General features: G+C 33.5%; 2 protein-coding genes and 1 pseudogene across 4 annotated transcripts; all 3 read left to right on the top strand.

Annotated features, from left to right (window-relative positions):
- Positions 1 to 5562: 5562 nt before the first annotated feature.
- LOC107950635 (calcium-dependent protein kinase 3-like) lies at positions 5563 to 11972 on the top strand (annotated as a pseudogene).
- A 918-nt stretch (positions 11973 to 12890) lies between these two features.
- On the top strand, positions 12891 to 17517 carry LOC107950634 (potassium transporter 3). 2 transcript variants are annotated; one of them, XM_016885518.2, is made up of 9 exons: positions 12891 to 13180; positions 13530 to 13773; positions 13862 to 14110; positions 14206 to 14256; positions 14352 to 14612; positions 14701 to 14753; positions 15159 to 15273; positions 15622 to 15876; positions 16281 to 17517. In XM_016885518.2, exons 1-9 carry the CDS (start codon positions 13178 to 13180, stop codon positions 17378 to 17380), a joined length of 2331 nt encoding a protein of 776 aa, XP_016741007.1. In that variant the 5' UTR covers positions 12891 to 13177; the 3' UTR covers positions 17381 to 17517. The 2 variants fall into 2 exon arrangements, with proteins under 2 accessions (XP_016741007.1, XP_016741005.1); XM_016885516.2 differs by having other exon boundaries at positions 12920 to 13180; positions 13527 to 13773.
- A 1750-nt stretch (positions 17518 to 19267) lies between these two features.
- LOC107950633 (uncharacterized) lies at positions 19268 to 22968 on the top strand. 2 transcript variants are annotated; one of them, XM_016885514.2, is made up of 4 exons: positions 19268 to 19656; positions 20182 to 20334; positions 21683 to 21754; positions 21978 to 22968. In XM_016885514.2, the coding sequence occupies exons 1-4, from the start codon at positions 19507 to 19509 to the stop codon at positions 22644 to 22646; spliced, it is 1044 nt and encodes a 347-aa protein (XP_016741003.1). In that variant the 5' UTR covers positions 19268 to 19506; the 3' UTR covers positions 22647 to 22968. The 2 variants fall into 2 exon arrangements, with proteins under 2 accessions (XP_016741003.1, XP_016741004.1); XM_016885515.2 differs by having other exon boundaries at positions 19284 to 19656; positions 20185 to 20334.
- The last annotated feature ends 1534 nt before the right edge of the window (positions 22969 to 24502 follow it).

The raw sequence follows: 24502 nt of genomic DNA, 5'->3' as shown, positions 1-24502 counted from the left end.
AATTATGTAAATTTCATGTTGATCCATGTTTCAATGTTTAAGGTTATGGTTTGAACTGTAATGCTCTATAACTCTAATCTGACGTTGGGGATGGGTTAGGGGTGTTACAGTTGTAGCATAATCTAGTTAACCCAGAGACTATTTTGTAAAACTGTTAAATATTTTAAAGCTTATCATTAATGAATTCAAGGTGTTCTTGAGACTAAATGATGAATTAGTAAACTTGGTTGTTGTGTAGGACTATTTTGTAAAGGAATTTTAGTTCTGAATATAGGGATTAATATGAAATTATGTAAATATTCAGCATGTAAATTTGTGAAATTTTCAAGTGTTAAAGGCTGATTTGGGATGCTATTAAATTCGGTTTTGGAGTATTAGGGGTTAAATGTGAAATTTTAAGGGCTAAATTAAACTAAGTGTAAAAATTTAGGAAAGATTTGTAAAATAAAATTTATAGGTCATGTGCATAGAAATGAGTTTGATAGTGCATTTGAAATTGATAAAGTGAATTTAATCATTATATAGATCAAGAATGGAATCATACGAAGGATAACTGGGGAAAAAGAAACGTCGTAAATTAGTCCCTACAAATCTACTCGATAGCCAAATATACTAGGTAAGTTCACAGTATAAATAAATATATATACATTTATAACCTGTGTTATTATGATTTGATTTAATTGTATTTGATGTTAGTTTTTTTATAAATTGAAATTATAAATTGTTGCAAATAAGTACAGCTGAGAAAGTGAATATTTGGTAGTTGTTGAACATTTGAAAAATATGATTTTTATGATTTTGGAATGAACTTAGTTGTTTGGCAACCATGCGTACGAATATATTTTTGGAAGTGCCTCTAAATTATTAAATGTGGTAAATTCTGTTAAAATGCTCGTTTGTATGTAGTAAACAATTAGGATACGATTGGCGTGCCAATAGGGTTTGAACGCGCAATTGTACGAGTTTGCACTTCGGTGCCTCTCTTAGCATTCCAATGCTCTCTGGTGTGATATGGTTACCCGAGTATCCGAGTCATGTTACTATAGTTCATCAAGCTATGAAAAATTTGTGATTAATCTTATAATGATTTGATTTTTTCGATGTTTACCCATTAGAAGGTTTGTATCATAGTATAATCATGCAAGAATGTTTTATGTGGGTGTTGATGGAATGAAATGTAAATATATATATATATAAGGATTTTGATTAAACCATTGATGACATAAAGTATATGATGAACTATTTCAGTACTAATTCTATTTGTTCTCGTAAATAATTTTCAAGTTTAATTAATCTAAGTTATTTTAGTTTTCAAATTTTTAATTAAGGTAAGTTGATTTGAATTTTAGCTATGAACGTACTAAGATACTTAAGCTTACTTGGTTTGTTTTTGTTTTCTGTAGTTAACGTTTTACGAAACTAGTTGGACGGATCAATATCTAGGCTCACACTATCAAACTCTTGTTTTGGTAGTTTCTAATTTGTTATTTTCGGTATTTCCAGTTTTGTGACATAAATATGGGGTGTTGAAGTTAATGAATTTAAAACTCTAGTTAGATTTGTAATGTGGTTAAAGTTGGTATATAATGTTATGTTTCATGTTTCATGATCAACTTGTGATGAATGTGGTAAAACTAATTAGGTATATCATGTTGATTCTATTTTGTGAGATGATGATTTGTGACATTTGAATGGTAAACATGATTTTGGTATTTGGTATCTTGAAATGGTAACTTGTCGTTTGATGTCATCCTTGGAGATTTGTTATTGAAATTGCTATTTTGTTTTGGTAATCTTTTGGAACTTTGGTTGGGATATGTTGGCATTAGAATGTTTGGTATAAATGGTTGATTATGGCATATGTTATTTGGAATTTATTTGATAATTGAATAAGGTTGATTTGTTGATTATTGTTTATATTGAAATGTGATGCCAATGAGGGCATATTGGTTAGACAAATAGGTTGAATGTAAATTAGTATATTTTGGCATGTTTTGGTACATTTTTAATAGGTTAATGTGGATATAAATGCATGTCTTAGTGTTTAAGAAATTGTAGGTGAATTGGTTTGTGTTTGAAGGTATTTTGGGCACACACAATCTGGGACAAGGTTTGCCACACGACCGTGTGTCTCACACGATTGCATGACACAATCATGTGGCCTCTTTGATTTTTGGTGTAGGTTTGTTCACACGATCACATAGAGTTATACGGCCATGTTCTTGAGCAACACGGGCTAAGCTCTGTCACACGGTCGTGTGACCCCTATTTTCAGTTTTTACTAAAACATTTGTAAAAGTTTCATTTTAATCCAAAATTGTTCTCGGATTGTTTTAAATGTTTAGTAAGTTTGAGTTAGGTATCGTTTTGATTGAATAGCATGGAAATGATTGCAAATGAATTATTTGGTTATTTTTTACTAAATTGTGAACAATGTTAAATTTGTATAGTTGTAGTATCTCATAGCTTGAACTGGGCGACCGGACTGGTATAGGATCTTATAATTCAACCCGTGTGGCTCCTTCAGCTTGCTCCGACACTCCGATTTTCACTCGTTTTTCGCTCTTTTTTTCTCAAGTACTCTATTAAGCATTAAAACTTGAATTTAAAGGATTAGGTGTATAAAATTAACAATTAACATCTGATAATCACTCAAAAACGAGTTAAGAATGAGGTTAAAATATGTTACCTTTAGCACTTATCAAAAATTAAATAAAAAAGGAATAATGTCTCATGTTTTAGCAAGCCGTAAAAAGAACTAGTAGAATCAAAGGGACAAAATAAAATTAGAGAAGAGAATTAAAATATATATATATAAATAAGTCAAATGTACCAGATTCAGTCAGGAGTTAGGCGAAAAGTTCAAAGTGACAAAGGCTCAATCCAAAAGGTCAATGAGAAAGTCTCTAGAAGAGGAACACATTGAAGTCAAGTGGATATCAAACAATGATGGATGGAGATGAAGAGCTTTTTTGTTAGAACTTTCGTCAAATCAATAGAGTTTCAGGCCATTTCAAGGAAAATTAAACCTAAAGTTGAAATAGAAGGAAAAATCTTTGATTTGGTGTTCTTTATTGGAGGAATAAGAGGTTGGATAGTGACAAGATTACTATAATACAACTACAAATGAGATCCCTAAAACCCTAAAACTTTTGAATGATTCAATAACCAACTTGTAACATCTTTGAATTGAATGACCAAAGTGTAAACTTACTAATAGTTAAGTGATCTTGGGGTGTAGTTTCCCTATGACGAATAGTGAGTTAACGACCATATTTGATTTCCATTACAATTGATGAACAACTTGTAACTTTCAAGTAGTTTAGTGACCAACTTGTAACTTTTTAAAATTGAGTGACCAAAGTGTAAGCTTACTGATAATTGAGTGATTTTAAATGTAGTTTATCTGTTATTTTATTACTATAGGGAAAAATGGATATTTGAATTTTTTTAATTTGTAATTAAACAAAAACAAAATACTCGTAAGCTATTAGGGCTTGACTTAAAAAAACTTGAATTCAAGATATATAAGTGAATAGAATTTCCGTAAACTACTGTTTAACTTAAGTAGTTTGTGTGTTTAATAGAGTTTTTTAAAATTTACATTTAAAAAATAATTAGACCTCGAATATAAAAAACAAATGGGCAAATTACACCAACAGCCACTCAACTTTGGGGTAGCTTACAAAATAGCCACTTGGGTTTCATTTCAGTCACTCAACTTTGAAAAAATAACAAAACAGTCACTAACGTTATTGAAAAGTGACAAATCAGTCACCCATTAACATTTTCTGTCACAAGCTTAACGGGATAACTAACGTGGCCAGTTAACTAGCTGATGTGGCTAGTTAACTTGCCACGTTGGACGAGTAGTCAAAGGGTCAAAAAGAAAAGAAAAGATTTTTCATCATTCTCTGTGTCTTTCTTCTTTTTCTTTTCATCTTTCTCTTTATCTTCTTCTCCCTCAACCTCTTTTTTTATGTTGTTCTTTTTTCTTATTCTTCTCATTTCTCTCCATCTTCTTTCTCCCTCAACCTTGTCTTTTATCATCTCCTGAATTCGGGTCTTTTTCTTTCAATCCAAATGGTTTGTTGCTTGACAAAAGCCAAAGGGTCAAATCCACAACAAAACAATGGCTACAAAGCAGGAGCCACAACAACAACAGTAACTGCTGAACAACCCTAAGCCACCCGCATCCTTGAAAAACCAAGCATTCAAGCACCATGGAAGCCAGTGGTTCCAATCAAACATGAATAGACTATAGGATTCAAAGAAAAAGAAATTACCAATAATTGGTAAATGCAAATTTCAAAGCATTAGGTGAGATAACATGGTACTGATTCAGATTTCAATTTCTAGCCCCAAAAATTCATTTCAAGTTAAAATCCTATAGAAACAGGTAAAATAGGTCCATAATACAAAAATCCAAATGGATATTCAAAAGAAGAATGAACTCAACATTACACATTTGAATATCAATGGAAAATAATATAAATGAAGGTAAATAAGTAGGGGCTTGATTGTATTGCTGCATGAAACTTAGTTCATGTCTATGAGAATCTCACTTCTTCTTGGTAGCCTCTCCAGCCTTCGTCTGCAATGTGGGCAAAGTCACAAATAATATACAAAATAAAGTCAAGAAAAAATAGTCGAAAAAATAAACACCCCAATTACCTTCTTTACACCTCTAACTTTCTTAGCCCTGTTTTTCCTTTCCTTCATCTGTTTTCTAGACTTTTCAACCTTGGTATCAAGTCCATTCTATCATCGGAAGATAAAAACTTAAGAATCAATACATAAACTGCGTACGTGTAGCACATGCACTCAACTTGTGCGGCGGAGGGCGTTTTCCATGGAGGCGTAGGTACCGTGGAAGCGTAGTCGTCTTTGAGTTCCCGGATTTTGACCCTTGGGAATCATTGGTACGAAGCTCCTTCCATTTTCTCATCTTCTTCTTCTCTTCTTTTCTTCTTCTTCTTCTTCTTCTTCTTCTTCTTCTCTATTTCTTCGCTTATTCTTCTTTTTTTTCTCTTCCTCTTCTACTACCCAGTTCTCTTAAATGGGTTTAGGGTTAAAAAGGACTGTTTAAACGACAGCTAGCCCACTGTTAAATGCAATGTTACTTTTTCGTTATGTCTGTAACGGAAAATGGTTAAAAGGACTGTTTTGTTATTTTTCCAAATTTGAATGATTGAAATGAAACTTAGATGACTGTTTTGTCAGCTACCCTAAAGTTAAGTGACTGTTGGTGAATTTACCCAAAATAATTTTAAAATTGAAGATACATATTAAGCTCATTTATTGATAGAGTAAGAGATTATAAGCTAAGGGGAAACTATATAGGATTGCCTTGAATTATTACATTAAATCTATTTCATCAAACTATATGCAAAAAATAAATAATAAAACCCTAAATGAACTTTATGTAATAAATGTGAGAAACTACAAACCATAATAAAATCCTAAATCGATCATCAAAATGTAATTTAAGTTATTCATAAGTGATTGTTTTTGTAATTTTTCCTAAAAAGACTGCTCAGTTTCGGATAAACAAATAAAACACGTCCCGTCCCTTCTGTCTTCCTTTTAACAACTCCCTTGACTCCCATTCGACCTAGAAAACGGAACGGAGTTTCCCGTTATTTATTCTTTTAAACTATGGGTAACTGCAATGGTCTTCCGTCCACCGGTAACCAGTTCCAACCACTATCCGACTCCGGCGTTGGTCTCCTCGATGGTGGCATCAACATCCAACCTGCCCCACCACCGCCAAGACCTCAACAATCTTCAACCCACCACCACCATCCTTCACCTGCCGTCGGTCGTGTCCTCGGCCGTCCCATGGAAGACGTCCGTTCAACTTACGTCTTCAGCGGTGAGCTCGGCCGTGGGCAGTTTGGTATTACCTACTTGGTAACTCACAAAAAAACCAAGCAGCAGTTCGCTTGTAAATCTATCCCCAAGCGTAAGCTTATCAACCGTGAGATATCGAAGATGTCCGCCGAGAAGTACAAATTATGTACCACCTCACCGGCCACAGGTTTCTTCCCCTAATAAAAAACTTTATAGCTTTTCATTTTTTATTTTGCAACATAAAAAAAAAGTCTTAGTAAATGGGTTTTGAAAGGAATATTGTGGAGCTGAAAGGGGCTTATGAGGATCACCAATCAGTGAATTTGATTATGGAACTGTGTGCTGGAGGGGAGTTATTTAATCGGATTATAGCTAAAGGTCATTTTTCAGAGAGGAAAGCAGCTAACTTGTGTAGGCAGATAGTGATGATGCTGCATAATTGTCATTCCATGGGGGTAATGCATAGGGATTTGAAGCCTGAGAATTTCTTGTTCTTGAATAAGGATGAGGATTCTCCGTTGAAACCTACTGATTTCGGGCTCTCTGTGTTTTTCAAGCCAGGTGAGCTATTTTGTGGGCTCTCGATTGAGTAAGGATGCATAGGGATGGAAACTTCATATCGAAGATCTTTATTGATCTTGGATGTTTCTAGGCACAAAGTGCTACTACTTAAAGTTTATGTTGAATTCTCATGTTTTAGCCACAGTTCATCTAACAGAGTAAGGTAGTTCCTCACCTTATTATCGAATGATGGGTATCAACTAGAAAGCTTCTCTACTGATGCAGGAGATGTTTTTAAGGACCTTGTTGGAAGTGCTTATTATGTTGCTCCAGAAGTATTGCGCCGGCGCTATGGACCTGAAGCTGATATTTGGAGTGCTGGGGTGACTCTTTACGTTCTTCTTAGTGGGGTACCACCATTCTATGGAGGTACTTAATTATAAAATCTTCATTTTAATGTACTACAGCCATATTCCTTTTATAGGTGTTGGAAACTTTGTAGTTTTAAATCTCGATGATATCCAGTTGAGTGTATATATAATATATTAATTAAGAGCTGATTGGTAATGAGCTCTGCTAAGTGGTGGATGAGTGAGACATCTGACAACTCCGCTTTTGATTTTGCATGCAGAAACTGAGCAGAGTATCTTTGATTCTATTCTTCGGGGAAATATTGATTTCTCGTCTGATCCATGGCCTTCCATTTCCAGCAGTGCCAAAGATCTTGTGAGGAAGATGCTACGGGATGATCCTAAAGAACGACTTTCAGCATCTGAAGTCTTAAGTAAGTTTTTCCTTTTCTGTCATTTTTTTAATTGAATTTCAAGGACCTATGAACTCATTATGGTTTCTTGCAAGTTAAAAGCCTTGGACTTGAAAGTTGAATACTATCAAGTTGCCTGCCAAATTCATATTTCGAATCTTAGTTTTCCTTCAAGTTTCTTGGTAGTTCTTTAAAAGAGAATGAAGCTTCATTTACAAATTGCACACAGATCATCAATGGATGCGTGAAGATGGTGATGCATCTGATAAGCCTCTTGATATTGCTGTTTTAACTAGAATGAAGCAATTCAGCGCAATGAACAAACTCAAAAAGGTTGCTTTAAAGGTAAAATGCTCTCTTCGTCACCATTATGAAATATTAGTCTTTCGAGCTCCAAAACTTCATAAATGTGAAAAAGAGGGAAATTGTTTTAAAAGATCCATCTTCAATAGAACAAAGCTAAAGATGGCTGTGTTAATGTGATATGCCTCTTTTCTGAAACATTGTTCTTTGGTTGACCTTATTGCCCAAGTGCATTTTGTTTGTGCTAAATTTGAAAGATCGGTCTTCTAGTCAAGTATATGTAAGATTTAGGGGGCCTTGGCATCATCATTATCCATTGTTAGAGTTGTGTGACCTAAATTTTAAGAGATTGCTTGCAAGTCAAGTTAAACAAAAATATATTTTCTTTTTAGAAGATTTAGTATTTATTAGTATAATATATTAAGCATTTATTAGTATAGTTTATTTGACTTACTAATTTAGCCTATAAATAGGCTCTTTTACAATTTTAAAAATAATACTCATTAGATTAGAACTCATAATACATTCAGAGAATTTTGTATTTACGTTTTGAGGGTTCTTTGTTTTTCGGGTTTTCGGGGTTTAGTTTTATCTCCATCTTTTGTACTCTTCATTCTTTTGCCATTATAGTAAAATTATTTTTGCTCGTGATTTTTTTATCCTCTTTGGAGGGGTTTTTCTACGTTAAATTTGTGTGTTCATCTTCTCAATTTCTTCTGCTATTTTTACTTGTTTGTTGCTTAATCGGAACGATCTTAACAAGTGGTATCAGAGCTAGTTTAATTTTCATAAATTAGCCCGTTCAGAGATGGCAGCGACAATGATTGAAATTGAGAAGTTCGATGGTGAGACAAATTTCAATCTGTGGCAAGTTTGGATGATAGCAATTCTCGTTTAAAACGGCTTGAAAAAGGTTGTTACAGGGAAAAAGCCTGAAAATCTAAATCAAACAGAATGGGAAGAGCTTGATGAAAAGGCCTTGTCTGCAATTCAGTTGTGCCTCGCAAATATAATATTGCAGGAGGTATTGATGGAGAAGACCTCATTCGTCTTATGGAAAAGGTTAGAAACTCTTTATGCAACTAAGTCTTTGGCTAACCGTTTAGTGTTGAAACGTCTATTTACGTTTCGCATGAACGAAAATGAGATTCTTAGAGATCACATCAGTCAATTCATTACTGTTTTAAATGATTTAAAGAAGGTTGAGGTTCATATTGACGATGAAGATCAAACTATGCTATTATTGTCCTCTTTACCCTCTTCATACAAGTCTTTTAGGGAGACCTTGATTTATAGCAGAGACAAACTCTCGTTTGAAGATGTGAAGGGTCATTTGTTGAGTAGAGACAAACTCGACAATGAGTTTGGTTTGAATAGCAAAACAGATAGGCAAGCTTCCGTTTTGGTAGCATCAAAGAAACGTGACAAAATGTGTCACTATTGTAAAAAGTTAGGTCACGTCGAAACAGATTGTTATAAACTGCGAAATAAAAGAGCTGCGGAGAGTAACGAGGAAGATGTAGTTGGTGCTAATTTGGTCGATGAAGGTGGTGATGATTTCTTGTTAGTGTCAACGAGCGATAACTCCAAGTTTACGTCTGAGTGGGTCCTAGATTCAGGATGTTCTTTCCACGTGTCCCAATAGAGAATAGTTCTCCACATACAGTTCAGTTGAAGGTGAAGTTGTACACATGGGAAACGATTCATCTAGTAAGATAATCGATATTGGTACTGTTAAAATTAGGATACACGATGGGACGATTAGGACACTCTCAAATGTCAGGTATGTACCTGATTTACGAAAGAATCTCATCTCCTTGAGTATTTTAGACTTGAAAGGATGTAGAATCAACATCGAGTCGAGCGACATTAAAGTATCTCGTGGAGCTCTCGTTTTGTTAAAAGGTAAAAGAACTGGCAGTCTTTATATTCTAGAAGGTTCTACAGTGACCGGTGAAATCGGACGTCCCTCGTCCATTACGGAGTTAAAGTCAACTCGTTTGAAGCGAAAGCAACTTGGTCATAGACGAGAAAAATGTATGACCATTTCGTTGAAGAGAGGTTCTCTTTTGGATGCAGATTTTGAAAAGTTAAGGCACTGTGTTCGTGAAAATCAGACCCGGGTTAGTTTTGATTTGGCAGTGCACAAGTTGAAGGCTAGAAGTCTTCCAGCTTCTAAGCATAGATTCGACTCAGTTAATTCCCTGCATAGTTCAAGATAGGCCCATGGCGGGTTTTGGCAAAGATGGCGTTGAAAGAATTCGTGTCAAGGTGGAGATTGTTAGAGTTGTGTGACCCAAATTCTAAGAGATTGCTTGCAAGTCAAGTTAAACAAAAATATATTTTTTTTCTAGAAGATTTAGTATTTATTAGTATAATATATTTAGCATTTATTAGTATAGTTTATTTGACTTACTAATTTAACCTATAAATAGGTTTTTTTATAATCTTAGAAATAATGCCCATTAGATTAGAACTCATAACACATTTAGAGAATTTTGTGTTTACGTTTTGAGGGTTTTTTTTTCGGGTTTTTAGGGTTTAGTTTTATCTCCATCTTTTGTACTCTTCATTCTTTTGCCATTATAGTAAAATTATTTTTGCCCGTGGTTTTTTTATCCTTTTTGAAGGGATTTTTCCACGTTAAATTTGTGTGTTCATCTTCTCAATTTCTTCTGCTATTTTTACTTGTTTGTTGTTTAATCGGGACGATCCTAACATCCATCATTATTAGTTATTTTCTTTTTCTTTCTCTCCTTTCAGGTAATTGCTGAGAATCTATCTGAAGAAGAAATTATTGGTTTGAAGGAGATGTTCAAATCCATGGACACCGACAATAGTGGAACAATCTGCTTCGAGGAGTTAAAAACGGGACTTCCTAAACTTGGTACTAAGCTTTCCGAGTCTGAAGTGAGACAGTTAATGGAAGCGGTATGTCTTGGTTCTTTTATAAATATCCGGCTTGATAATCAGTTAATCACTATGCTTTTAAACAATTTACTTGAAACTCCAATCTAACTATGCACAATTATTATCTCGACGGGACAACATTGCTTTCCTTGTAGAACTGGTCACTACACTCTAGTGGCTGGCTTAGATATCTGACAGTAAGCTAATATGTGATTAAAAAGTATGCTCAACATGTCATTTTATGCATTGCAACACTCCATTTCAGCATCCAAGCATGGTATTGTTCATTAAATGTGCTATTACTTGAATAATAAGAATTTGACAATAACCGGAAAAAGCATAGATGATTATCTTGTGCAAAACATTCTTCAGAACTTCGTTATGGTATATAACCTTTTATTAATTTCCCAGGCTGACTTTGATGGAAATGGAGCAATTGATTACATCGAGTTTATAACAGCTACCATGCACATGAATAGGACAGAAAGAGAAGACCACTTGTATACTGCCTTTCAATACTTTGACGAGAACAATAGCGGGTAATCTGTCTTACCATCTGTTATATTACATAACCATTTTCGTGTAATTTTCATTCCTTAATCATATCTGCCCATGTAATAACTGAATGTGTTTATTTGCTACTCGAATTTAGGTTTATTACAATGGAAGAGCTAGAGCAGGCCCTTAGGAAGTATAATATGGGTGACGAGAAAACAATAAAAGAGATAATTGCAGAAGTTGACACTGACAGGGTATACTTCTTCCTTTCTAGAAGACAAGTATCTGTTCTTATATCTTAACATGCTATTCTTAAGATGCCATGTTTGTCCCACAGGATGGGAGAATTAACTACGATGAGTTCGTTGCCATGATGAGAAAAGGCAATCCAGAGTTGGTTGGTAGTCGACGTCGCAAGTAAGCTAAATGCAAAGCTTTCACGTCTGCTGGCTTCTAATTCATGTCTCAACTGGTGTGTTAATTTGTATGGTTTTGTTATGACCACAATCTCGTCCCTTTTTGGTTTCCATGCTTGGGATCATTAGGTAGTCCTCGGGTTTCAAAATCATTAATGGTTTGTCTAGTCCTGCCTTTGCTATCGAAATAGACTAGATTGCCCTCAAACTGCAAGAGAACTTTTCTATATCGAGGTTCAACTGATTTGTTGGTAGAATGCTGGAGTCCCGAAACTAAAAACGAACTTCAAACTTTCCTTGGACACGTTGTTGAGTTTTGTGCTTACTTGTGCATTGCGCCATTGCTAGACCACGATTATACCACTGAAGTTTGGCTACTTGACTCGACGCTTCCAGAAAACTGCTGCTGCAAATCCTTTCCGGGTCGGGCAAATCAGCTCGTGGCTAGGAACTGAATGAACTCTTGCAGATGCTAAAGTTTCAACCAGTTAATTTAATATGTTTCTCGGATGTTAGTTTTATACAGAACAAGGGTTTCGCCTTGCTTTTGTTCAAACAAATCCACCCCCATGCCCAAAGTAGACGGCAGAGAACATGGCTTTATTTCTGGAAGGGATAAATTTCAAACACAAGCCTGCTTTGTGATATATTAATTTTGGTTTGGTGAAATTATATGTATGGAATTTTGATTTTGGTTCAATTTTATAACGAATTTTATTTTAATTCAATTGTATGTATTTAAAAAGTAAATTTAAAAGTCGATTGAATTTTAGTTCAATTGGTATCGGTGTTGCAATATGTGAAAGGATGTGAGTATGTGTGTGCTTAAGTGAATATAATCTTTCAAGAGTGGTACATATAAAAAAAATGCTTTGAGTACATGTACTTTTTTGTATTTTTTGGAATTAATTTTCTTTACTTTTGTTTCAAAGAATTTTATCCTTACTTTTCGGATTTAAAAATTCAAGTTTAATTACTAATACAATTAAAATTTTTTTGTTAAATTCATATTGCCATTTGTTTAATTACACTAACAAATTTAATAAAAAATTGAAAATATTAATAATTTGATTTAAATTTTAATATTTTAAAATTAGAGGAATTAAATTCTTAAAAAAATATATAAAAATTAAATTTCAAATTTTAAATTTATAAATAATATATTGATTTATAGCATATTTTACTTAAAAAGTTAAATATAATTCCACATATGCTATCTATAATATATAAATATAAAATAATGTTAATAGATTGTGAATAACTAGGACCAAAGTTGTCTAAAATAGTTAATATTAGAATTTGTCTTACTTTTTATATATTATAAAGTGGTATATATATATACATTTTATTATGATAATTTAAATTATATTAATTTAACACCTACATATCTTAATTTGTATATATTATATCGTATTTTCTGTTTTCTGTTATATGTTTTAATTTAATCTTATCATGTCCATAATTATGATATGAAATAATATTTTTTAAGATAAACTATGTCTTAATCTAGGCATCAATATTTCTCATTTTTCAAATTTAATCACTCTTGTCCGGTCTTTGATTAATTATTGGAGATGCACAGTCCCACAGCCATGAAATTCTTTTCTATTTAAATAAGGATAATTATTTTTTTAAGGTATTATATAGAAAAATACATTGGCCAATCTAGTGGTATATATATAAAGCTGACTATATGGAAAAAAAAAAATTTTTTTGGGTCAATCTGAATAAAGTTCTTATTTTTATGTTTTTGGTCATTTTCTGTCTGGGATTTCCAGCTTTTAAGTGCAGTCTCGGTTTAATTATGAAAACTCAAACGAAGAAAGGAAAAATAGGGACTTTGATTAATTAGAAAACGCATCTTCTTCCCCTTCGCTTTCGACTTTCTTTTAGGGGTTTTAAACAAAGAACACGAGAATCCACACGGCAAATTATGGTAAGTTTATAAAGTCCCAATTTTTTTGCTTGTTTCTCGAGAAAAAAATTTAAGAGAAAAAAAACCCAATTTAGGCTTTATTATGAAGAACCCATTTATGTGTTTGTTGTGATTTCTATGTTGATTTCGTTTTGAACAATGTGGAAAGTTGTTGCCTTTCAATTTAAGCGATCAACTGTGATCTACTGTAGCAAATGAAAGGTTATGAAGTCGGTGTCGGATTTTTTTCATTTTTAATGAATGTTTTTGATTGATGATCTAATGGAAGTTGATCTTGTGATAATTAATGAACAACCCCATAAAATATTTCATGCAAATCTGTTTTTTTTTTTTTTTGTCTTGAAAGCAGGTTGACAGAAGCTATCAATGCAAAGGTGTGCTAATCTTAGCTTATCAGAGTTTTGGTGTACTCTTTGGTGACCTAAGTATTTCACCACTTTATGTCTTTAAAAGCACATTCTCTGGGAATTTGAGTAATTATCAATCTGAAGATGTCATCTTTGGGGCCCTATCTTTGATTTTTTGGACTTTGACACTTCTTTCCTTGTTCAAACATGTCATTATTTTGTTAAATGCCGATGATAATGGTGAAGGTAAGGCTTGACTTTTTTTATCATATATTTACAATGTTATGAGTTTTCTGTAGTTGATTAGTGCTAAACCTTCCGGGCTCATTTTCAGGAGGAATTTTTGCTTTGTATTCGCTCCTTTGTAGGCACGCCAAGTTTTCTCTGCTTCCCAATCATCAAACAGCAGATGAAGAGCTTTCTACGTATCACAATCCCCGTTACTCGTACAGAAATCCGCAGTCTCTGACAGTCAAAAGGTTTGCTGAGAGGCATAAAAAGGCAAAAACTGCTTTGCTTCTTCTAGTTTTGTTTGGTACTTGCCTGCTTATTTGTGTTGGCTTTCTCACGCCGGCAATTTCCAGTATGTGCTTTTGTTTTCCTGTTATAACTTTTCCTAGTGCTAGTCATCATCATTGCTTAATTTCAGTGCTAATCGTTATTACTTGCAATTTTCAGTTCGTTCGGCCATTGAAGGGGTCAAAGTTCGATCAAGCGAACTGCATTATGGTAAGTACAGCTCTCTGGAAAATAATATTGATTTTTTAACCTGTTTGTATGCATATTTTTCCATTTAAGCTGCTAACAATTTTGTCTATACACAGGTGTGGTGCTTATCATAGCCTGTATTTTGTTGGTTGGCCTCTTTGTTTTGCAACACCGTGGCACCTATAGAGTGGCCTTCATGTTTGCCCCCATTGTGATTTTATGGTCATTGTCCATTGCGGCTATTGGTGTTTACAATATCCTTAAGTGGAATCCAAGAGTTTACAAGGCCCTTTCTCCTTATTATATCTACACATTCTTTAGGGACACTAGATATGATGGTTGGATTTCTATTGGAGGAGTTCTTTTGTGTGTCACTGGTAAACTCGAGATCTGGGATTCAATAGAAGTTAAATTGACAGTACCTTTGTTTTCTAGATTCATGCCTGCCTTTCTTGTCAACTGCAGGAGCTGAAGCTATGTTTGCTGACCTTGGCCAGTACACAGCTGCATCAATAAGGGTATGTAGACCAACTATCAAAGAGAACTTAATGCATTTAGTGCTTCTTGCTGGCATAATTAAGAAATAAGGGCTCTTGAGGAAAAATTTTATTCAGGCTTTGGCCCATTATGGAAAGAAAGGAAGTCTTTTTTCATAAAAGCATAACTAGAACACTGTTTATCTGTTCATTTTTTAACCAACTGAGCAGATTGGTGGGCATTATGTTGTAATTCATCCTTAGTCTTGCAGTTCTTGACTCTACCTAAGCTTTTTGAGTTTGTTGAAATGTTCATTTTATTATTGATGCAAGGTTAAGAGTTCTGATCGGTTTTCTATAAGCATCTCTAGTTGGCTTGCAGCTTCTTTTTCATATAATTCGATATGTTGTCCAAGAAAAACTCTGAAAGCTTGTTTCTGTATGCAGTTATCTTTTTTCTGCATAATTTACCCTTGTCTAGTGCTTCAATACATGGGGCAGGCTGCTTTTCTTTCGAAGAATTTTGCTGCAGTATCCACAAGCTTCTATGCTTCTATTCCAGGTAAGCTTCTACATTCTACTCTTCTAAATTGGGGCTATAAGGTTTCTATTTGCAATATGCATAAAGGTTTCCATAGCATTTATACTTTATGAAATTCTAAGCACAATCCAAAAGACCAAAACATTTCTTTTATGTGTATATATAATGCTTACACCATCTCATCAATATCCTTCCGATAGGACTTGTAAGTTGTAACCGTACAATTCTACTATAATTTATGGACTGTCAGCCACTCCAATTCTTGTATTTGATCACTATTAAACAAGAAAGATGTATATCCTTCTCCTAGAGTCACTTAAAAATTTATTTCGTTATTATTTTTACAGAATATTCTTTCCATGTTTGTAGATTCTTTGTTTTGGCCAGTTCTTGTGATGGCAACTTTGGCTGCAATCGTCGCTAGCCAGTCTGTAATCTCTGCCACATTCTCTATCGTCAAACAATCCTATGCCATAGGATGTTTCCCTCGTGTCAAAGTTGTACATAAATCGAAATGGTTCCGTGGTCAGATATACATTCCAGAGATCAACTGGGTCCTTCTGGTTCTCTGTCTGGCAGTCACAGTTGGGTTTAGAGACATTAATCATTTGGGAAATGCTTATGGTAAGTTGTTTTCATTTTAAAGTATACTCTCAAATATTGGATTAAAATGCGACGCGTCTGTTCTGCTTCAACTGATTATATTTGCCTTAAAAATAGTAATCATTTATCCTGGCAAAAAATTCATACCGATGCATGGTGTATGTTCTTCGTATTTGTTTTAGAAATGGTGGGAAACCATAGTTTATAATGTTTTTTCTTCTTGTCTTTTGCCTTTTGATAAGCAATTTACTATGCTTTTTGTATTAGTTAGATCTATCGAATATTAGTTTACGAAGACAAAGTGAAAGTTGTAAAGCTATATCATTTTGCTTTGAAGGGGTGAGATTGAATGCTTTCAATTCATAGATAATGTCTTTCCTCGTTATCGTTCTTTTCTGAGAATATGATTGCAATCTTAATTGCAGGACTCACCTACATGTCTGCAATGTTTGTGACAACATGGTTGACAGCATTGATAATTAATTTCGTGTGGGGTCAGAGTCTTGTGCTTGCTCTACTATTTGCCCTCTTCTTTGGGTCAATCGAGATAATCTTCCTATCGTCGTCTTTTATAAGAATCTCTAAAGGCGGATGGGTTCCTCTTGTTCTCTCTGTGATCTTCATGCTCATCATGTTCGTCTGGCATTATGGTTCTAGGAAAAAGTATTTATATGATTTTCACAACAAAGTACCCATGAAACAAATCCTGACACTGGGTCCTAGTCTCGGAATTGTCCGAGTCCCAGGGATAGGCCTTATTTTCACTGCATTGGTTAGCGGAGTTCCGGCCACATTTACCCGTTTTTTAACCAATCTACCGACATTTTATCAAGTGGCTGTCTTTGTCTGTGAGAAGACTGTTCTTGTACCATATGTCCCTCAAAAAGAACGGTACCTCATAGGTCGTATTGGTCCCAAATCTTTCCGAATGTACCGCTGCATTGTTCGAAATGGTTACAAAGACGTGCAAAAGAACGAAGATGATTTTGAGAACGACCTTATCATGAGCATAGCAGAGTTTATCCAACTAGAAGCTGAAGGCTCTGGCACACTCGAAGGATCTGTCGACGGACGAATGGCTGTTGTAAGGACATCCGAAAAATTCGGCAAAAGGTTAGAAATATCCGAACTCGAACGAAATGGAGAAGCTAGCAGTTCAATGCCTCCTACCATTTTGAATAGCAGCAAGTCACACATATTACAGTACCTCCAATCCACATACGAGATGGAATCACCTGGATCCACCCTAAGGCGGCGTGTCCGATTCAAGCTGCAACCAGACATGAATTACAGGGACCCGAACGTGAAGGATGAGCTGTTGGAGCTTGTAGAAGCTAAGCAATCTGGGGTGGCATACGTATTAGGACACTCTCATATAAAAGCAAAAATGAATGCACCATGCTTGAAGAGATTTATGATCCATGTGGCCTATTTATTCTTACGTAAAAACTGCAGGGCACCTGCCGTGGTTCTCAACATTCCTCAGACATGTTTGATTGAGGTTGGCATGAACTATTATCTGTAGAACTACTACTTTCTTCTCAAATAATTGTTTCTTTTTTTAGTTTCCAATAAGAGATGTTGAGGAAGTTTTAGCTGTGTCTACAAATTCTTTTTGCAATATCTTCTTAAAACAAAATTATAGGGAATTATTTTTGTTTCTTCAATTGTATGCATGTTCTTCATTCTTTCTATATAATATTATAGAAAAACACATATAATTGCTAAATATTAAATAAAAATAACATATTTGTTTTATAAAAAATAATGAGTGGGTTTAAATGTGTTGGATTTAACGTTCATACGTACAATTTGAATTTAATGTAAATATTTAATCTTTGAAGTGTTGGAATCTATAACTTCTTTTTTTTAAAATGCTAAATTTCTTTCATCTTTTTTTGTGTCTTAGGAAGAGCCGAAAGGTTAGATTTTCCCACCTGGCCGTATCTTTGATTCTTTGATGTAATAAATTTCATTTTTATATTTAAATATCTTTTAAATATATATTTATTTTTATGATGATATTTTTTATTTTTATATAACTTTTAATTAAAATAGTAAGAAACACGTGTTTAATAAAACTGAATAAATCTATTATTAATTTCCTTTTTCAAAATAAAGATAAAATATTGTTAGCTTATTCCGATAAAAACTATAGAATAAATTACATGTGCAAAACGGTCTCTATTGCCTACCAAGATTTTTAAAATATAAATATTTAAATTTATTATTTATTAAACAACTTGATTATTCTTATAAAAAAAAAGTTTAATATAACGTTTTTAAATTCTTTTGGATCTAATTTGGTATCTTAACTTGATAAATTTTCTTATATTTTTTTGTTTAATTTGATACTTAAACTTGTCAAATGTTATATATTTTACTTTTATAAAGCAAAAACAATCAATATATGACTGATATATGATAGATGACATTAGATTTATTTTTCGTATTTTAAATGTTTAATTACTTTTAATGTAATTTCATAAATTTATTTTAATTTAACATAATGAATTTTTTTATTTTGGTTTTTTAAAACTCTTATTTTCTTCTTTGTTAAGCATAACTCAAAGTACAAAATTTGCAAGGATTAGTATCATTTTTGTCATTAAGTTTCATGTTATCTGTCACATGCTGATAATACATTAGCTATTTTTATCTCCTTAAAAAAAATATCACAATTAGTGTTTGGGGTAAATTGGTAACATTTGACAAGTTTAGGTATTAAATTGGACTAAAAAAAGCTTAGATACCAAATTAAAAAAAAATATCAAGTTCAAGTACTAATTTAGGCAAAAAAAAAGCTTAGGTGCCAAATTACGAAAAAGTGTCAAATTCATGTATCAAATTGGACCAAAAAAATTAAGTACCAACTTAGAAAAAAATATTAAGTTAAAGTACCAAATATTATATTAAGCAAAAAAAACAACCTGGTTATCTGCAACAAATGTTAAAATTTTTCTGGTAATAAAAGTTGTGGATTTAATCCTTATACTTTAATTTGGTCCTTTTTGGTCTCTATGCTTCTCAAATTTTAAAATTTTAGTATTCACCAAAATGTGACTGTTAAATTCATTAAGTTCTATTATTTCTAAAATCTGTTGTGGCAAATATATTATCATATGTGTAATACCATCTCAGCTTGTATTTCTACATATTACCCAATAAAAATTTAATTAATGACATTTTAATCAAGATTGAAATTTCAAAATTTAAAAAGTATAAAGATTTAGAATGACTCAATTGGAGAATATTGACTAAATCTACAATTGTACTCATACTACAAGACTAATAATTGAATTTAATCCAACAAATTTAATTGCTACTATTTGAGTCAGGAATAAAATTGACTAAATCTACAACTTTCGTAAAGTATAGGGACTAATAACAGAATTTAAACTAAAAAATTCATGTTTTTGAGAAGAAAAAAAATATCATTTCCGGGAACTTAGCAATAAGAAAATGTAATCCTCGTTTCCAAAAAATATCACTGCAACGAAACTGGAAAGCAGCTTCCCTCACCCCCCATAAACTCAAAACCCAAATTCACAAAATAAAAGGGGTTTTTTTTTTAATCATTGTTCCCTTATTATTTGTAAAATTTATGATTTTTTTTATGTAAGTTATTATAGTTCTTGATATTAGGTCCTCATGTTAAGCTCCTATTCCTTCCACTGTGTCACTCAGTGCCCAGTTCTTGCACTTTCTTACTCCAAATTTCGTGTTCAGACCCGACCCTGTATCTTTTCTTTGAACCGGAGCTCCCGGGTCTTTGAATCCAATTTCAAGCTCACAAAGAACGTAAGTATAAATTCACAAGCTTCCGGTTTTTTTTTTTTTTGTTTCCATGTTTTGAAAAAGTTATTTTTAATATTCAATTTTGGTTTTTTTAGACTCTGGAGTTCAAATTTGAAGTGGATTATACTTGGTTACCGAGAAAATGAAGGAAAAAGTTAATTGGAAGTTATAAAGTTGAAAAGTTTAATCCCTTTTATACCCTCTCTTGGTTAATTTAAATTTTACCTAAATGAAAATTTTGTTTAATTGGCTAGTTTTTACCCTGAAGCTGAATTATGGTAAGTTTCACTATGTTTGGTTGCTGAGAAAATGGAGGAAACAGTTAAAGAGTAAATTATGTAGCAGGGAATTTGATGTAAACCCTGAAAGTTAGTAGCTTTAGTTGGTGGAGTTTTAAGGTTTCAAATTTTCAATTGAAAATCTCTTTCCTTTTTTCTTTTTTTTTTTTTTTGGTTTACTATCTATAGTTTTATACCATTGTTGTAAAATCAGTTTCTGGTTTTGTTTTATTTTGGCTTTGATTTGCAGAAGTGGAAATTTTCATGCTTTAGGTATGATGGGTTCTCCCCAGAAAATCCGAAATCCGAATATATTGATCATTTTCTGCCTGAGGAAACAGTACAGCCCGAGGTTGATAAGTCTAGCCCTCACAAAAGAGATTGGAAATCAACTCTTCCGGAGGTAATGCGTTATTTTAACTCGATTCTATGTTTATTTGTTTATGTGTGCAATCAATATTGCATTCAATTTAATCCGTACATCCACTACCAGCCATTACTGGATCAATGAATCTGTTATGCCAGTTTCTTTATACGCTGGACGATGAATTTGTCAGCTGATGGTTCAGTCTGGTATAATATTTGTGGGACAATTTAGGCGTTGATCATGTGTCCTAGGTGAACTTACCGGCAACTCGTGAGAATTAGTTGTGGGCTATTCAACTGAATCATCTGTCTCTTGGCATATGAACTAGGTGGTTTCAGATCATGGAACTGGTAGAGTAGGTTTGGTTCATGTAGTTGTATTTAGTATTTTTGAGTTAATGATTCGTCTATAACCCATTTAGTGTCTAAGCTCACTATTGAAACTATATCAATTATTTCATCCATATATCATTGAATAACTAAATAAACTATCAAACTAACAAACCACAATATATTTGGACAACACTAATGCTTCCCTTACCAAAACAGATTTCATAATCGAAACAACCTAAACCTTTAAACTCATCCCCCCACAGCCACCTAAATTCATCACAGTCCCACCATAATTGAAGCTCTTGCTTCTCTATAACCCAAATTAAAGTTGAATAGTCAACCCAGGCCACGGCTCACCATCACCAAGCCACATAAAACTGTCCCTTTACAACCCCTCACTAAACCCGATTCCCACCAATGAAACCAACAAGCTAGCTGAACCCCACGGCAACCATCTTCCTTTTCTCTGTCCTAACAACCCGTCTGTCAATCCAAGACTAGCTATATCATCAACACAACTCTAAACCCTTTGCTCACCTCCACCATCAGTCCAAAATAATAGCACTCTAAAACGCTACGTCGCTACCTATACCCAAGAACACATCAATCAAACCTAAAAGAATAATAAAAGATTGGTGGCAACTCCATCCATTGTTTTTCAAAATTTATCTTGCAGAGTCAAAAACCATTATGACAACCAATATCAATACTAAACCCACAAATGGTGGGACGTGAACATGGAGCCTCAAAGCTCCTAGGGTATTATTCTCCTTGCCATTAAGCTGAGGCCTTATCAGCCATATCAAATAATTTATTAAATTGGGTTTAAGATGTTTGTTTTTATTTTATTTTTTCAATGTCTTGTTTGAAAATCAAAATAGCTTATTAATACAGAGAATTTTATAGGTTCAAGGGATATAGAATCCAAGTGTAGTGCAGAATTGTGATTATTTGGAATTTCTACATGTTTGCTAATCTCTTTACATTTTATTTTCCCTTCTTTCATTTTATTTTTATAGGGAAAATTATGAAATTGGTTGGTTATGATGCAGGCTGCAGATGCAGTTTTAAGGGCAGTTGGCAGCAGGTGGACTGTACCATGGACCGCAGAGACCATTCTGAAGGTTAGTTTGTTTTACTTCATATTTGGTTGTAACATATTTGCCATATGCAACTGCGTTCTTAGCTTTTATAGATGTTAAGCTTGTTTTTCAATGATTTATACAGAAATAAGCACGTAAGTCCATGAAATGTGACCACGAACATCATATGGGGTAAAGTTGCCTACGGGGAACTGCCGAAATGACATGTAGTGAATGTTAATCCCTATTTTCTGTGCTCACACAGGTTATGCTTCTCTGGGTAGCAGCATTCTGGTTCATGGGGTCTTGGATAATTCCTTTTGCTGCTCACATGGCAGGGTTGAGCAAGGATTCTCTAACATTCAGGGGACAAGCCTTGTTCAGCCTTGTGACAGATGTAAGTGAGGGCCTTACGGGGATGGCAATACTTCACCGCTGTCTGTCTCAGTTTCATCCCCTTCCATCAGATTGGTTTAAATTCAGCTTGAGAGGAAAGTGGGTTTTCGATGTTGCGCTAGGATGCCTCATGTTTCCCATCATCAACAGATTATCGCAATTCAACCTCAACTTGCTGCCTGTTATTCCCTCTGCACCTGTAACACTTTCAAGCGTTGAGCAGTCAATCTTAGCAAGGGATCCAGTAGCCATGGCACTATACGCAATTGTAGTTTCAGTCTGTGCTCCGATATGGGAAGAGATAATTTTCCGTGGTTTCCTTCTTCCTTCGTTGACCAAATACATGCCTGTATGGTGTGCTATACTGGTGAGTTCAGTTGCCTTTGCACTGGCACATTTTAACGTACAGAGAATGCTACCACTTATTTTCCTAGGAATGGTGATGGGTGTTGTTTTCGCACGAACGAGGAATCTATTGCCATCCATGCTTCTCCACAGCCTTTGGAATGGCTTTGTATTCTTGGATTTAATGAGATAAGCTCTATCATGCAAGTGAAAACATAGGTTTCGGGGATGCTTCTGGCAAGGGTCTTAAGCATATTCTCGCAACACAATGAAATGCCTAGAAAATTTGTACAGATACAGATCCAGCTATCAGTTCATATATGTTGTGCATAGCTTAAGAGAATTGCTTCATTATTTCTGTTTGGTATTTAATAATAGCTAGGGCAGCAAAGAGAATGCAGATTATAACTCCATTTTGGCCTAAGGCAAAATCTCCCATCATTGTACTGTAAAACTACCTGTTTTAATCTCTTTTCATTATGGTAAATAACAATTCTTGATTGTTTGTTTTTTCATTTGTTGCTTTGGAAATGTCGTTGGAACATACACAATTAAAATGATACAATAATAAAAATATAACAATATTAATATTTACTATTTAAAAATAATAATTCTCATGTTATCTTTTTTTAACAATAAATATTATTGATTTTTTTAATAATATAAGAATTAAATTGATGACTAATTTAATCCAAGACTCAACAAGTACTTTTACCAATTAAAATAATTATATAACTCTAAATACAATTATGGAATAAAAATAATGCAGAAAGAATTAAAGAACTAGATCCACGTGCCTACTTTCCATTTATATCAGCATCTGCAATCTGCATGGAGATTCTTCCACCTTTTTTTTTTTTAACTTGATAATAAAAATGGTAATTGGGGTGGCTACTTTTGCCCTAACATTGCCTTTCGCAAACCACTTACGAAATGTGTTTTGACATAAAAGTTTTTTTGTCTTACTTGTTTTCAAAACCTACGCATTATAGAGGAGGCAAGCATGCAATGCAGTGTGGCAGTGGTTGGACAACATCAATCTAACATGTTAGCTTTATTTTTTTCTAACATGTGTGGCAGTGTGGCAGTGGTTGGACACCATCCTATCCTAGGAGATTGCATTTTACTTTTTTCTTTTTTGAACTAAAGAGTTTTTTTATGCATTTCCTTGGAACACAAAGATGAAATTAGGAGAATATAAGAAATTTCGGTTTGATTGAATCGAAATTCGAACAATTTCATTAAATCAAAATTGAAATAGGCTTTTGAAATTTAAATTTTCCCACCATTATTAATATAGCTTAGCCCTCTATGTATAGGGTCACTATCACCCTAAAATGAAAAATTACATGTTTGACTTTTTAAATTTTATAAAATTATAATTTAGTAAATAGTAAATTTGCGTTTTACCCTTAAATAATAATTTTTATTTAATTCTTTAAAAACTATAAGGTTATAAGCTAAAGGAATAGTAAAAATACATTTTATCTCTCATAAAATACTAACTTAATTCTAGCCCCCATAAAAATTTTCAACTTCACCCCTACTAATTTCCTTCTTCCAATAGTTAAAATCTTATCAAATTTCTCATTTTTAAAACCCATTTTTTCGGGATGGTTTGAACTTATATAAACTCCTTCTAAATAGCATTTAATTTTGTCCGTGTACAATTTGACCTCATAATCAATAACAATGGCATCTTTCTTTTTGAAAGGCAGGCCAAGCTTCATATTAGCCTCCATTAATTCATTAATTTATTTGATAAAAAAACTCTTATTCAAGATTTCCAATAGACATAATTATATTCATCCAAAAGTGGCAAATGTACAATTGAATTGTCTTTCTTTGTAGACTCCATTGTTGACTACTAAACATATGATTTCACCAATTATGTTAGGTGGGAGACCCTAATACCAATTGTAATTGTCTAACTAGGTTATGGTATAAGATGTGACCACAAACTTTGGCACAAGTACTAACACAACAATACAAACAAAGCAACCTAATCCACTCTAACCCTTGGATAATTACGAGTTCACTCTAGTACAT

Source organism: Gossypium hirsutum, chromosome D03 (assembly GCF_007990345.1).
Source record: "Gossypium hirsutum isolate 1008001.06 chromosome D03, Gossypium_hirsutum_v2.1, whole genome shotgun sequence".
In the NCBI taxonomy this organism is placed as follows: domain Eukaryota; kingdom Viridiplantae; phylum Streptophyta; class Magnoliopsida; order Malvales; family Malvaceae; genus Gossypium; species Gossypium hirsutum.
The sequence above is the reverse complement of the archived record's forward strand: the minus strand, read 5'-3'. Positions and strand labels throughout refer to the sequence as shown.

Coding starts and splice junctions, on each gene's coding strand:
- LOC107950634 (XM_016885516.2), top strand. Junction 13,774..13,861: donor TGCCGATGATAATGGTGAAG/GTAAGGCTTGAC, acceptor GCTCATTTTCAG/GAGGAATTTTTGCTTTGTAT. Junction 14,111..14,205: donor TCTCACGCCGGCAATTTCCA/GTATGTGCTTTT, acceptor TGCAATTTTCAG/TTCGTTCGGCCATTGAAGGG.
- LOC107950633 (XM_016885514.2), top strand. CDS start 19,507: ATGTTAAGCTCCTATTCCTTCCACTGTGTCACTCAGTGCCCAGTTCTT. Junction 19,657..20,181: donor ATTTCAAGCTCACAAAGAAC/GTAAGTATAAAT, acceptor TTTGATTTGCAG/AAGTGGAAATTTTCATGCTT. Junction 21,755..21,977: donor CCGCAGAGACCATTCTGAAG/GTTAGTTTGTTT, acceptor GTGCTCACACAG/GTTATGCTTCTCTGGGTAGC.